Source organism: Cherax quadricarinatus, chromosome 5 (assembly GCF_038502225.1).
Source record: "Cherax quadricarinatus isolate ZL_2023a chromosome 5, ASM3850222v1, whole genome shotgun sequence".
Taxonomy (NCBI): Eukaryota; Metazoa; Arthropoda; class Malacostraca; order Decapoda; family Parastacidae; genus Cherax; species Cherax quadricarinatus.
The window spans coordinates 13,246,177-13,262,931 of NC_091296.1; the positions used below are offsets into that span (position 1 = coordinate 13,246,177).

The 16,755-nt window shown below is 42.6% G+C and overlaps 1 protein-coding gene across 2 annotated transcripts in view; it reads right to left on the minus strand.

The window, feature by feature from the left end:
* LOC128684693 (uncharacterized) overlaps window positions 1–16,755 on the minus strand; it is an 83,696-nt gene that overhangs the window by 26,999 nt on the left and 39,942 nt on the right. For both annotated transcript variants that reach the window (XM_070100220.1, XM_070100215.1), the window contains exon 2: window positions 11,679–11,966. In XM_070100220.1, the coding sequence (XP_069956321.1) occupies window positions 11,679–11,748 (70 nt within the window). In that variant the 5' untranslated portion in view covers window positions 11,749–11,966. The remainder of the gene's footprint in view (window positions 1–11,678; window positions 11,967–16,755) is intronic.

A 16,755-nucleotide genomic window follows, 5' to 3' on the forward strand; every position in this document is an offset into this window, starting at 1 on the left:
ACCCACACTCGTCAATAAATCTCCCAGGAACCCCAAGCAACAACCCGCTCCTCGAGGCTCCACATCTTTTCGTCGTATTACACAATTCCAGTCTCCCCCTATTATCGCTACATTTGGTAAACTACGTAGATGATATACTAATACATCTTGTACAAAATGAGTTTTAAGTCGTGCATCTCCCTCGGCCGGCCCATATACACCTACAAAACTTATATGTACTCTACCCCATAAACCATCCACCCTAATCACTCTCCCCTCCCCCCTTTCACTATGGCGTACTACAAACGGGCTATTTTCCTTTACCAGAATGGCGACGCCTCCTTTTAACCTCGTCGCATATTCCATATACACATCGTAACCATCTAATTCCAACTCATATCCAATTCTGTAATTGTGTTCTTGGATAAATACCACATCCACATCTAGACGCACCAAAAATTCATTAAACCACTTTCGCTTCCGCTCAGATCTCAAACCGTTAATATTTATTGTCAAAACCTTAAAGTCAATTAATGGGATTTTCCTTTGGTTCTAGGTATAGACTTTTCACTTATACATTTTACACCTCTATCCCTCTCCCCTTTTTTGGGAATCACCTTGATAAACTCTTGTTTCGTGGATTCACTGTTCCCTTTCCTCTGTACATCCGCCCAAGACTTTTTCCCTGGCCTTTGGGCAGGAGTAAGCACGTCGTCTGAGTCTGGTGGGGTCGCAGTTCGCTTTCGCGTCCTACCCTCCACCTGCATTGGGATTTCTTTAGTACTATCATGATGCACCTCCACTTCTGCTATATTTACCATCATGCCATGCGACACCCCAGACTCAATGCTTTCATCCGTCGCCTCACCATGATGCTCAACCGATCCCAAATTTGCACCTGGTTCCTCCACACGGTTGACGATCGACTCGTCTAACAATACATCCAGTGCCTTCACTAAAGACGCCGCTACATCCTCGTCCCCCATAGTGGGCAGAGTCTCTTCAAATACTTTATTTATATCCAGTGATGGTGATTCTTCTCGCTGTTTTGCATCCTCCAAAGCCTTCTCCTGCGCTTTTTCTACCTCTTCACTCCAAGATGTCCGTTGTCGAGACGGGTGAGCATAAGACTGTTCTCGTCCCTCCACTTCCTCGACTTCTTCCGGTTGTTGCTGTTGCGATATTTGGAGATTCCTACGACGCTTATCACACTGTGCCGCTATGTGGTCATACGATCCACACAGCCGACACGTACGACGTTGCCCCGCATATGTTACATATACTTGAGTTCGAAATGCTTGCAACATAATATAGGACGGTATGGGATGGCGTAAGGTCATTTTGACTGAATATGTTCCCTCCAAACTTCCAGCATAAGGTCCAGCGGCCCACCGACCTGCAGAGGCCATATGAACCGTACCATAATTACGTAGTTCATCTTTTATAACAAATTCATTCGCCTCAAAAGGCACATTCCTTATTTTAACCCATGTGTAGTGTCGTGATACATCATGTAGACGTACTGATACAGCTGAATTGACGGCTATAATGGTCTCTTGATACTTATCCACCACCGCTTCATAAACATTTGCTGACGTCATTTTAACGAAGATCCGTGTCGTCCCATTAAGTGCTACACCACATATCTCTTCATTTGCGATACCGTAGGTATCACGGATAATCGCCGTTAGTAACAAGTCCATCGTGGCTCCAGTGACAGCCCCACGGGTCAACTCAACGCAAACAGTGTTGATGCGTCTGTAGCTCTGCAGCGCCATGTTGGTAAATGAGCAGCGCACGTCCTCACTTCTCAATGGTTGTGACGAACTGAGGTAGCTCGCCTGAACAGCAGAGGGGTGCAGCGCACAACCTCACTCGACCGTTGTCAGGCAGCGAATGATATACCCGAGAGTTCTGCCCTTCTGTTTTGACGAAATGTCTCTCCCATTTTCGTCTTGTCATTTATTCAAATATATCCTAGTTATTTATGACGGCTATATATACTATACGTACCCTCAAGTCTTTTCAAATTAATTCCCCCTAACTCTAAACCATTACAGACAGGCCCCGCTTTACAGCGTTTGGCTAATGCAAAGGTTTTCAGTTATACCCATTCTTCAGTTATTCAGACTTCGTACAGTAACTATATTCACAACACACTAAAGCTAAGGAAGAAAATATTTTTTTTTTTGCTGCTTCTTGTGAGATTTTATTTATTTATTTATTTATTTATTTATTTAGTAATTTTAGCATACATACAGAGGTACAAAAAAATACAGGTAAGAGCAGCATGCCAAAGCCACTTATATGCATAGCATTACGGGCTGGCTTAAAATTAACTTAAGATTAACTAAGCAATGATGAAATCAGTGATAAAACATTATTGTAAACAGATAACTATAAAGCACAAATGAGTATTACAAAGACAGGTCATATGGTTGCATGCATTGTTGTACATTCAGTAGAATGGAGTATCCTGTTAGGTAGTGTATTTAAAAAATAACAAAGTTAGATAGGGTCCTAGGTTTAACATTTGTGTGATATAATTGTGAGTAACATATAGGATATACAATTTATAAGGTTCAGTTATTCAGTATTTATTTGGTTTTGAGTGAGTAAGTGATCTTTGAGAAGAGACTTGAATTTATAAACAGGTAGTGTTTCTTTTATATTTACAGGTAATGAGTTCCAGATTTTAGGGCCTTTTATGTGCATTGAGTTTTTGCATAGTGTGAGATGGACACGAGGAACATCAAAGAGTGATCTGTGCCTTGTGTTATGGTCATGTGTTCTGTTGAGGTTGGCAAGGAGATGTTTGAGGGGAGGGTTAATATCAGAGTTAAGTGTTCTATGTATGTAATAGGTGCAATAATAAGTATGGATGTTTTGTATGGTGAGTAGGTTGAGTGTTTTGAATATTGGTGGAGTGTGCTGCCTGTAGTGAGAATTTGTTATCATTCTAACTGCAGCCTTTTGTTGGGTAATTTTTTTTTTATATTTTATTTAAAAAACTGCATATACATAATACATTGTATTACTTACAAAACAAACCACGGTGAAAAATAAAATAAATGGTACATACAGTGAACTTCATACCTCTCCGAACATGAAATTAAACACCAACATTACCAACTAGTCAATAAAACCAACCACATCCACTGTAACTTTATAGAAGTACTTAGTATTGATGACAATACATACATACACATACATATATATATATATACACATATACATATATATATATATATATATATATATATATATATATATATATATACATATATATATATATATATATATATATACATACATATACACATACATATATATACACATATACACACACACACATACATATATATAAAATAAATTAATATACAACTCAGATCGGTATACAGAAAAAATACATATAGTTTACTTCCATGTCACAAGTACTTGGCTAAACAGGAGCACCATACCTAACACATACACCACAATATTGAAAACCCAACCTTCCACATCCTTACAATACAGAATTTTATAAACAGAGCAAATACAATAATGATTATAGTATAAAATTAAAAACCATACTAGATATTACAAAACCTCTAGTACACAATCCCGGTACATTTTAAGAACACCATAGATCAAAGCCATATTACAACCATATACATAACCCCACAACCATATACATAACCTATAAACCCTCCTTTTATAATAATCATTATTGCCAGTGCAGACACAGCTGACACTTCTACCCCCCCCCTCCCAGTATGTACAGTCCCCGTTCTAAATAACATACATTGAATTATCCTAATGAAAGGTCATACCCTGACCTCATCAAAACCTAAAAGTTGGTAGTGCATGAACAAGACAAAAACACAAAATTTACAGACTCAAACAGATATGAAACATTACATTCATATACACCTACACTGTAATAAGTAGAAGAATATACACCACCAATATGATATCAAATATTAATGTTAACCATGAATTACAAACATTCAAAACCTTGCATATAGTGAAGTTCACACTCAAAATGCAAGAAAATACACCACTTGCCACATTAGCGGTACAATACTAGGCTATGTAAATTATTTAAAGAACCCGAGACTAAAATAAAACTAGAGTAGTTATAAGAATAAGGCTGCTGTAATGTGCCAGTCCCAAAAGAACTGACACGTATCTCAGAAAAATTTTGTGTTGATACCAACGTGCCAATCTAATTACTTAAAAACGAGATCCTAAGGGCTCGGTATCCTGGCTTTCAAGGAAATTTTAAACCCAGTGAACATAACCATCAGGCTTAGAAATGTAACCCTGGAAACCACACTTATATCTCACTATGACAAACATTCTCGTGAAACATAGCTTACCATCCATACCTAATTCTCACTACCTTCCTCTTACACACTACATCAGTTCCAGATAAACCAAAAACCACCCCCCCCCTTTACATCCCCCCATAAGGAGACCACTCCTTTGTCCATCCTCAGGGACCCCGCCTAAGGGAACCCACAGTGAGATTCCTATAACCTTCCGGGAAACTTTTTTCCCAAGACGCCCCATAAACCAACTTATTCCTACACTTCGTCCTATAGAATCTGGCCGCCAACGCTTTTATCCTCATATCACCCCGTAATCCCCTCATTCCCCATGAAATGTCCAGATAATCCACTATGATATACATTATAGCCCTTCCAACATCCCTAGGAACTCCCCTTACATCCAGTAGTAAAGCCCTTAAAAGCGGCAAACGACCCCCCCCCAACAGTCTGATAACCCCACCCATCCATGATCTCACCCCCTCCAAGGAGGTACAAAAAAAGACCACATGAAACGCCGTTTCAACATCACCACAAAACTGACAAAAAGCCTCTTCCACAAACCCCATACTACGTAACACCTCCTTGGAAGCCAGAATCCCCATGATAAACCTATATACTAATTCTCTTACTCTAGCCGGTATCCGAAGCTTACTAAAATCTTTCCAAATAACCCCCCAATCATACGTTGGATACACGGCTACCCCTTGCATAATTCCTTGACCTTTCACTACCCTCACCAACCGTTTCACTTTGATTTTATCCACCTGTTGCACTGTCAATAAAAATCTCAACATATCTTCACAAACCCTCAATTCCTTCCCGCTCCACCATTTACGTGCCTCCTCCATAACTCTTCCTACTTTAGCGCCCCTCACACCCCCTTCCCTCATATACCTCCACTTGATATATACAGCCATTACTCTCAGTCCTAACGGCAACAAACCTAAACCCCCTCTCCGAACATCCGTCATAACTACCTCCTTACTTAACCATGCCCTCCCAAATCCCCACACAAACTTCAGCACCCTCCTCTGCATTTCCACAATATCTCGTACCTCTAAGGGAAAAACCTCTGCCACCCCCCATACCTTGCTATAGACAAGTGAATTTACCACCACTACCCTCTGATGTAAAGCTAAGTCCCTCGCACTTAAACCTCCTAGTCTACTTAAAACCTTACCCGTGACAGACTCCGAATTTACCCTTCTGCATGCCTGCACTTCCGCCAAATACCATATCCCACATACCTTGATTCTGTCAACCACTGTCCATCCTAACCCTATCCCCAAGCCCCCCCCTATCCAATTACCGACCTCTAGTAACCTTGATTTCACCGTATTAACTCTCATTCCGGTATTCATACCAAACATCTGAATCACTCTACCCACCCTCCTTAACTCCTCCTTACCCCTTAGCAAAACAGTAGTATCATCCACATACCCAACGATGCCCCCTTTGCACCCCCCTTCCATCTCCTGACTGTTCATTACCCTCTCAACAGACTCATAAAAAGGATTCTGCACACACGCAAAGAGCAGCTGTGACATCGGACAGCCCTGTCTCAAACCTCTCTCCATTGGTACACTTTCACCCAACCTCCCATTGACCTGTACCCTCACCTCTGCCCCATCATACAGGGTGTTCACCCACCTCACTACCCCCTCCCGAAACCCCAACCTCTCTAAGCAAACCCCTAAGAAATCTCTGTCCACGCAATCATAAGCATTCACCCAATCTAAACCTAGTATTCCCCCTCCCGTACATCTCTCTAGAAAATCCCTAATTAAACCATGTCCATCCCTCATCCTTCTTCCCGGAATTCCCAACTGTCCCCTATGTAACACTAAACCCAACACTTTCCTCATTCTGTTGCCCAAAACCTTAGCAAAAATCTTGTAATCCGAGCACATTAACGTAATCGCACGGTAATCATTCAAAACTCGGCATTCCTTCTTTTTGGGCACTAAAACCGTGACACCCGTTCTTTGTGATTTCCCCATCCTCCCACTACTTAACATACAATTCAAAACCCCCACCAGACAATGCCGTACACTCCCCCAATGATACCTATAAAAATCGTTTGGTATTCCGTCTATGCCTGGGGTTTTACCCTGGCACATCCCAAAAACTGCCTCCTCCACCTCCTCTACTCCTCTACATTAATACTACCCTCGATTCTGTCACTGTCCTGCTCACTTAATACTCTATTAAACCATTCATCCCCAAACCGTCCCTCACCCACTCCCCTGCCAACCCTCCTCCACTTCTCCCTAAACCAAAAATCTGCATACAAACTAATATTTTCCGTGGTGGATAGGCCTTGACCCTCCTCAAAGCCACCCCCCCCTGTACCTGCCTCAATATACGCCAAGGTGGTCTTCGCCTGCCGTTCCTTAAACCTCCTTAATACAAAACCCGATGGCCTATCTCCCCTTAAGACATCCTCCAACCCTGCCCTAACTCGAATTGCCTCAAATTTTTCATTGTGAATTTCCGCCAACCTATTTCGCAAACGTTCCATGTCCTCACTCCGCCCCACACGTTCCTCTGCATAACAGTCATTTAACTGTCCCTCAAGATAATTTTGTAGGCCATAGCTCCACCTAGCCATCTCCTTACCCCGTACTTTAAAAAATTTCCCAATTTCAACTTTAGCCCTCATTTCCCACCAATCCAGCAAATCCATTTCCATATTCCTAGTCTCCCAAAAGGATTTCCACCAATCTTCAAACCCCGTAGGGTCACCCTCTTCCCTAAGTAGCCTCACATTTAATTTCCAATATCCTGCATAAACCCTCACTATGCCATCTACCCTCAAATCTGCTATAACAGCACGATGATCAGAAAAACCCACATCGATAGTCCTCACCCTCTCCACACCTATGCCCTGCCTAACATAAATCCTATCTAACCGTGCCTCATATCCCCTACGAATAAAAGTGTGCTCCACTCCACATCCCCTACTTCCCACCACATCTACCGCTCCAACATCTCGCAAAACATCCCGCAGAACCCCCAAAACACAACCCGCCCCCCTCGGAACCACATCACCCTTCCTAATGACACAATTCCAATCCCCACCAATCACCGTAAAAGCAGGTAAACCTCTCAAGTGATATACCAGAACCTCGCGTACAAAATCCACCTTCACTCTAGTGTTACTAGTTGCTGGCATGTACACACCTACAAAACTAACCCTCCTGGCCCCCCAAAACCCATCCACCCTGACAACCCTCCCACCCCCCCCCTCCTCCCAACCCAGGATACGCAAAGGACTGGTCTCCTTTACCGCCACAGCCACACCTCCTTTCAACCTCAAAGCATCACATGTAAACAACCTATAACCTTTCAACAACAACTCACATCCTAACCTATGGTTATGTTCCTGCAAAAAACAGACATCAATACTAAATCTCCTCAAAACCCACTCTAACCATACCCTCTTGACCTCGTTTTTAAGACCGTTTACATTGAAAGTTACACACCTGAATTTTACAAGAATGGCGGCTTACCCCTGTGCCGCTGAGGCTTACTTGGTCCTCCTTTCATAGGTCTCGGTTCTTCTCTATCAATCCCTCGTTCCTGCCCTCCAACCCCTCCCTGTCCCTTCCCACCTAGCTTCCCATTGCCCCCCCTCCTCCCTGACTTGCCTTTGCAACCACAGCTGCCCACATCTTCTTCCCAGGCCTCTGCGCTGGTGTGAGGACCTCGTCCATGTCTGATGCCCCCGCTGATCTCTTGCGGGAGCTACCCTCTACATACATTTCTTCTGCTACCACATCTTCTTGATGGACCTCCACCACCACATTGCTCTCCTTGCGAACCTCGCTCAAGTCTTCCTTACCCTGCTTCTGTTCATCCATCACCTTGTCATCACCTGACCTCACATCACTTTCCACACCATGCTCCGACTCTTCCAAAAAATCCTTCAGCACAGCCTCCAAAATCCCGTCCTGAGCTGACTCTGCATTATCTAACGGCCTGTCTGACGGCGATATTCCCTCCCCCCCCGTTTCCACTGGTAGTGTAACACACGTCTCCAAAACCACCTCTGCCCTGTCGACCTCCTCACTCCATAGGCCTGTACCCCGGCTTTCCACTTCACCCGTCATAACATCCGTGGCTTCTAATGGCGTATCCACAGAAGCAGTCTCCTGACGCCTAGGCCCCTGTCTCCTGGGGCATTGTGCCACCATGTGCTCATAAGAGTCACATAAACGGCACGTCTTCCTCTGCCCCGCATAGTGTACAAAAACCTGTGTTCTATGGTTATGCAATGTAACATATGATGGTATCGGTCTCCTCAGGGTCATTTTCAGTGTGAAGGATCCTTCCGGCATCCCCTCATAAGGGCCGTCCCTCCACATTCCCATGCTCGTCGAGTGTACAGTTCCATAACCACTGAACACATCTTGTAGGCTGTATGCTGTTGCCTCAAAAGGTACATTCCTTACCTTCACCCAAGTAAAATACTTAGACACATCATGCAAGCATACTTCCACTGCCGAATTGATACTCATCCGTCGTTCTTGAAATTCATCTACGATGGTAGAGTAGAAGTCAGCCCTCATGAACTTCACGAAGACCCTTGACATTCCATTCAATGCCACACCATACAGCTCTTCATTGGGGATGCCATAACAGTCCCTGATAATGCTTGGCAGGAGAACGTTCATCGTGTCGTTGCTTAAAGATCCTCTAACCAGCTGAATGCAGACAGTATTTATGCGCCGGTACAGTCGGTCCGCCATCTTGGTGCTAATACTATGTTTTCCTCACCAGGTGGCGTGCAAGAGAACCAGTAGAAGCGTCCTCTCTCCCCGCAGGTCGAGAGACGAATATGTTGAGGTTGGCAAGGAGATGTTTGAGGGGAGGGTTAATATCAGAGTTAAGTGTTCTATGTATGTAATAGGTGCAATAATAAGTATGGATGTTTTGTATGGTGAGTAGGTTGAGTGTTTTGAATATTGGTGGAGTGTGCTGCCTGTAGTGAGAATTTGTTATCATTCTAACTGCAGCCTTTTGTTGGGTAATTAGTGGTCTGAGATGGTTAATTGTTGTTGAGCCCCATGCACAAATTCCATAGGTGAGATAGGGGTAAATAAGAGAGTGATAAAGGGCCAGGAGGGCTGACTGTGGAGCATAGTACCGTATCTTCGATAGTATGCCTACAGTCTTGGAAATTTTCTTAGAAATTTGTTGTATATGTGTATGATTTTAAGTAACATGTGTACCATATATGCATTATTTTAGACCTAGCTCTATTACTCACTTAACATACGATTGTATAAACTTGTTATCAGGCTTTTATATGCATTTGGAAGTGAAGAAAAGGCTGTTTCACTTCACAGCAGCCTAACTTGCCGTATAAGCAAGACTCCTGTACTGTAACATGATGTCCTTATATATTTTGCTGCCTCTTTATGATAGATATCCAAAATGGCACTTACCGTTTCATATCTAATCCACAATTTGAAGAAGAAATGTAAGACGACACTTCATTCCGTATTTAACCATCACGTAAGAGTGAACTGGGAAGAGCGTCAGAAGGCAGCTCAGTGAGAAGGCGAGGAGGAACCCATAAGAATAAGTTTATTTTGACATTATACATGATTGTACAGAGGAATATAATAGTTGGGTGTACATGCCAAAAGCCACTTTGTATGCAGAGCATTTCGGGCAAACTTAAAAATTAACTTAAGCTTAGGAAGGCAATAGTAGTTCATTTGGTCATTAGATAAGTTACAGTGAGTACGAGAGATTTGAATATTCTATTAGGTAATGCTACATGGCTTTGATAAGTCTAGTAGAGAATAATTACAATGTTGAATTAGTTATAAAAATTACAGTATTACAACAAAACAGTTTAAAACAATTTACAATATGATGTATTACAATTGTAAACCTTATTCAGAACCTGGATTTACTAAGCCTTAGAAACTCCCGTAACAAATGAGTCCATAATAGCAAATAAAGTGTTCGATTAAGTAGTATAAATATGCACCTGACTGTTATGACAAGGTTAATATCCCTATTATGCACCCCCCCCCATACCCACGGTGTGGGCAGTAGTCAAAAGATTGCAGAGGTACATAATGAGTTCAGGTAAGAGGATGTTGTTTCTTAAAACCTTGTGGGCGAAACGTTGTTTTTAAATAACGGTTTACTCCGTCAATAGTATCCTAGTTTGTCAGCAGTTCTGTCATTCCAATATAACTGATGTTAGTTGACTGCTGAGTCATATCCTGGGAAAGTACCCCATTGAATGTAACTAACACAGGCGCAGAAGGTGAGAGGGGGAGTCTGGGGAGGGGGGCTTATTTCCCCTCCCTCTCCTCAGCTACCAAACTGAGCATTTTCAGCGCAAAAATGAACATTTTCACTACAAAAACAACATTTTCAGGGAAAGTTATTAGTGTTGGAGATTTGTTAACTGATTTAATTTCTTATATCAAAAAGAATTTCATGACACGGTAGTTTCTCATGCTATAACTTTAAAATTTAGGACACAGTAGTCTCTCATACTGTAACGTATATAAATTGTAGTACGGTTAACAGGGCACTAAAACAAATCAATGAAAATTTCCTCCACCCTCTAGCGAGCACGCAGAATTTACCACCGACGTCGTCATCGCTCTAACGCCCTCACTTTATCTTCCTCCTCGGTGACGGCCCCATCTTTGACACAAGACTCCCTCTTTAACTTTTTTGACGGTAACAGATTTATTACACAAACTTTGACTATATTATTATTGTTCACCTAGTAACATATAGGTACCTAGGAGTAAGGCAGTTGTAAGTAGTATCCTTGAGAGAGCCTTAACGGAAATAAACCATACTGGCTCTGTTAGGTTATTGTAGGTCAGGGACTCCAATGGAAATATACCACATTGCTTGACTTTATTGTGTTACCTTAAGTTAAATCTACATACTGTGCCCTCAAGACGATTGTAATAAAAATAACTGCATGATATAAACAAAAGATAATTACAAACTTATTTACTAATAACACAAGAGGTTCTATTTTGAAGAGAAAGACACTTATACAACATTTGGGAATTTTTATTGAGATGTTTCGCCAGCTAGTGATTTCTTCAGTCCAATACAGAGAAGAACGATGGAAGATGAGTTTTAAGTAATCAGTCCGTCAGCCTGGGGTCGATATATTCAGTTCACATCGACTCCAGGCTGATTACCTCAAACTCCACCGATCTTCTCTGTATTGGACTGAGGAAGCCACTGGCTGGCGAAACGTTTCCTCAACAAAGATTCCCAAAAGTTGCACAAGTTTCTCATTCTTCAGCTCGTCGGTTTTTCTAAACCATTTACATCATATATTTTATTTTACCATAGGGGAAGAATGAAACAAGTTTAACTGCAACTTACTTGTGAAAACCGTATACTGAGGATGGTAGTAACAGAAGGGGATGTTGTTGGTTGTGTTACCAGTAAACATGATGAAGTAACATAAGGTAAAACTAGTTAATTCTGGCAGCGTCTTCAGAGGCAGAGTTGGTGATGACACTTTGGTGGTGTTTCCCGCATTTCCTCGAGTTGCTCTTTTGTTGGCCAAGGTATACAAGAATGAATCATTGTGGAGCTCTCCCCAGTGTGCCCAGGTTGTAGTACCACTGGGGATGTCGTTGTCATGAAAGCTCAGATACGTCAGGTTTCCTGTGTAAAAAAAATACAGACTAAGCTCATGATCCAAGGAATTAAGAGTTACCTTCCGGTCCTGAAATCAAAATTGATTGCCTCGCCTTTCATTTCCCTGGCACTTTATGTTTTGCAACTGTTATCACTTGTTTGCGATTAGTGCATTATGGAAGAGTATGTAGGTGTAAATATGCCATAAAATGTTCAACATGCTAAAAAAGAACTGTCGCTTTAACATGGATTCTAGATACTTCCACCCGGAAGTGAGTTTATATAGGTACAGGTTCACATACCTGGAGTTTACCTGGAGAGAGTTCCGGGGGTCAACGCCCCCGCGGCCCGGTCTGTGACCAGGCCTCCTGGTGGATCAGAGCCTGATCAACCAGGCTGTTACTGCTGGCTGCACGCAAACCAACGTACGAGCCACAGCCCGGCTGGTCAGGAACCGACTTTAGGTGCTTGTCCAGTGCCAGCTTGAAGACTGCCAGGGGTCTGTTGGTAATCCCCCTTATGTGTGCTGGGAGGCAGTTGAACAGTCTCGGGCCCCTGACACTTATTGTATGGTCTCTTAACGTGCTAGTGACACCCCTGCTTTTCATTGGGGGGATGTTGCATCGTCTGCCAAGTCTTTTGCTTTCGTAGTGAGTGATTTTCGTGTGCAAGTTCGGTACTAGTCCCTCTAGGATTTTCCAGGTGTATATAATCATGTATCTCTCCCGCCTGCGTTCCAGGGAATACAGGTTCAGGAACCTCAAGCGCTCCCAGTAATTTGGGTGTTTTATCTCCGTTATGCGCGCCGTGAAGGTTCTCTGTACATTTTCTAGGTCGGCAATTTCACCTGCCTTGAAATGTGCTGTTAGTGTGCAGCAATATTCCAGCCTAGATAGAACAAGTGACCTGAAGAGTGTCATCATGGGCTTGGCATCCCTAGTTTTGAAGGTTCTCATTATCCATCCTGTCATTTTTCTAGCAGATGCGATTGATACAATGTTATGGTCCTTGAAGGTGAGATCCTCCGACATGATCACTCTCAGGTCTTTGACGTTGGTGTTTCGCTCTATTTTGTGGCCAGAATTTGTTTTGTACTCTGATGAAGATTTAATTTCCTCGTGTTTACCATATCTGAGTAATTGAAATTTCTCATCGTTGAACTTCATATTGTTTTCTGCAGCCCACTGAAAGATTTGGTTGATGTCCGCCTGGAGTCTTGCAGTGTCTGCAATGGAAGACACTGTCATGCAGATGCGGGTGACATCTGCAAAGGAAGACATGGTGCTGTGGCTGACATCCTTGTCTATGTCAGATATGAGGATGAGGAACAAGATGGGAGCGAGTACTGTGCCTTGTGGAACAGAGCTTTTCACCGTAGCTGCCTCGGACTTTACTCTGTTGACTACTACTCTCTGTGTTCTGTTAGTGAGGAAATTATAGATCCATCGACCGACTTTTCCTGTTATTCCTTTAGCACGCATTTTGTGCGCTATTGCGCCGTGGTCACACTTGTCGAAGGATTTTGCAAAGTCTGTATATATTACATCTGCATTCTTTTTGTCTTCTAGTGCATTTAGGACCTTGTCGTAGTGATCCAATAGTTGAGACAGACAGGAGCGACCTGTTCTAAACCCATGTTGCCCTGGGTTGTGTAACTGATGGGTTTCTAGATGGGTGGTGATCTTGCTTCTTAGGACCCTTTCAAAGATTTTTATGATATGGGATGTTAATGCTATCGGCCTGTAGTTCTTTGCTATTGCTTTACTGCCCCCTTTGTGGAGTGGGGCTATGTCTGTTGTTTTTAGTACCTGTGGGACGACCCCCGTGTCCATGCTCCCTCTCCATAGGATGGTAAAAGCTCGTGATAGGGGCTTCGTGCAGTTCTTGATGAACACGGAGTTCCATGAGTCTGGCCCTGGGACAGAGTGCATGGGCATGTCATTTATCGCCTGTTCGAAGTCATTTGGCGTCAAGATAACATCAGATAGGCTTGTGTTAACCAAATTCTGTGGCTCTCTCATAAAAAATTCATTTTGATCTTCGACTCTCAGTACAATTATCATACGTAGTGTAAATTACCAAGGATAACCCCCCAAAAAAAATGTCAGACTTATTTCTAATGGGAGTCCGGAGATGTGCAATCCCTCATTATTACTATACGGAGAATACTATGACTTACCCAGACTAACATGAAAAACAAGATGCTACAAAAATATGCACCAAAAAAAAAAAAAAAAAATGAAGCATGATAGGCAAAAAGAGGGAAAACATGTCATGGGAATAATACAAACTAATCTTTCACACAACAGACCCGAACATGCAATACTCTATTAACTTTTGAATTCATCGAACGATACTGTAGAATTGAAGTAAATTAATGTAGAAAACGGGAATATGGTCATTATTTTTGTATATACACAAAACAACGGCTGACGGTTATATACAAAACAGAAAAGATAGAAATTTGTTTCAAAACCCTGTAAAACCCTGCACCAAATATTATCCTGCATGGAGATTTCGCTCTGCCACATGTCCAATGGAAGATAACTGTTAACAACAGTATATCAAAAATACATGGAAACACAGTACCCCAGCAGACACACACACACACACACACACACACACACACACACACACACACACACACACACACACACACACACACACACACACACACACTGCAAAAGCTAGAGGACCAGGCACACATAACAGGAAAGGCACTGCAATGGATCAGAGAATATCTGACAGGGAGGCAACAACGAGTCATGGTACGTGACGAGGTGTCAGAGTGGGCGCCTGTGACAAGCGGGGTTCCACAGGGGTCAGTCCTAGGACCTGTGCTGTTCTTGGTATATGTGAACGACATAACGGAAGGGATAGACTCAGAAGTGTCCTTGTTTGCAGATGATGTGAAGTTAATGAGAAGAATCAAATCGGACGAGGATCAGGCAGGACTACAAAGAGACCTGGACAGGCTACAAGCCTGGTCCAGCAACTGGCTCCTTGAATTTAACCCTGCCAAATGCAAAGTCATGAAGATTGGGGAAGGGCAAAGAAAACCTCAGACACAATATAGTTTAGATGGCCAAAGACTGCAAACCTCACTCAAGGAAAAAGATCTGGGGGTGAGTATAACACCGAGCATATCTCCTGAGGCGCACATCAATCACATAACTGCTGCAGCATACGGGCGCCTGGCAAACCTACGGATAGCGTTCCGATACCTCAGTAAGGATTCGTTTAAGACTCTGTATACCATCTACGTCAGGCCCATACTGGAGTATGCAGCACCAGTTTGGAATCCACACCTAGTCAAGCACGTCAAGAAATTAGAGAAAGTGCAAAGGTTTGCAACAAGACTAGTCCCAGAGCTACGGGGATTGTCCTATGAAGAAAGGTTGAGGGAAATCGGCCTGACGACACTGGAGGCCAGGAGGGTCAGGGGAGACATGATAACGACATATAAAATACTGCGCGGAATAGACGAGGTGGACAAAGACGGGATGTTCCAGAGATGGGACACAGACACAAGAGGTTACAATTGGAAGTTGAAGACTCAGATGAATCAAAGGGATGTTAGGAAGTATTTCTTCAGTCATAGAGTAGTCAGGCCATGGAATAGCCTAGAAAGTGATGTGGTGGAGGCAGGGACCATACATAGTTTTAAGGTGAGGTATGATAGAGCTCATGGGGCAGGGAGAGAGAGGACCTAGTAGCAATCAGCGAAGAGGCGGGGCCAGGGGCTGTGAATCGACCCCTGCAACCACAAATAGGTGAGTACAAATAGGTGAGTACACACACATACACACACACACACATAACAACGTATAAAATACTAAGAGGCATTGACAAGGTGGACAAGGATCGAATGTTTCAGAGATGGGATACAGAAACACGGAGACACAATTGGAAACTGAAAACCCAGATGAGTCATAGGGATGTTAGGAAGTATTTCTTTAGTCTTAGAGTTGTCAGGAACTGGAATAATCTGGAGAGTGAAGTAGTGGAAGCAAGTTCCATAAATAGCTTTAAGAAGAGGTATGACAAATATCATGGAGCAGGGAGAGAGTGAATTAGTATGGACCAGTGAAGAGGCGGGGCTAGGAGCTATGACTCGACCCCTGCAACCACATATAGGTGAGTACATATAGGCGAGTACACACACGAGAGTTGTTGGGGCTCTGTGAAAGTTTGCTTTAAACCACCATAACAGAACTCATCAGAAACAAAAACATTCTAGACCTGATCTTCACGAACAATGAAGAACTAATAAGGGACATAACAATATCAAATGTTGCAGGTTAAACCATCTCAATGAAATACGGACAAGCATAGCAACAATCATAGATACTCCAGGAAATAGCCTGGATGTAGGGCTGTTAGTTTGTTTAACTTCAAAATCAAAAAATTAATTGGGGCCAGATAAAGAAATATCAGACATTCCCTGGAAAACGTTCCTGAACAGTCTCAACACACCAGAGAATAGAAAAGATGAATACTTTATGTTCCACTGAGAAAGCCTGAAAGATCAGCTATTGACAGGAAACAATGCACAAAAGAAGAAAAAGTGACAGAACTGCTTAAAAGGAGAATGTCACAACGAAGGAAAGATAACATACAGGCATTAAAATATTCTGACCAGAAGAAGACAAGGATCATAAAGGCGTTAGAGAAATGTTGACAAAATCTAACTATTTTTAAATGCGTGCAAAATTCAGTTTAAGAGTCACTCCTAGAACTGGCTCACTAACATCTGTGTGCCTAAATACTGTAATCCAATTTATGTATAATGGTTGGCCAGGACCAGGGTCCTGGC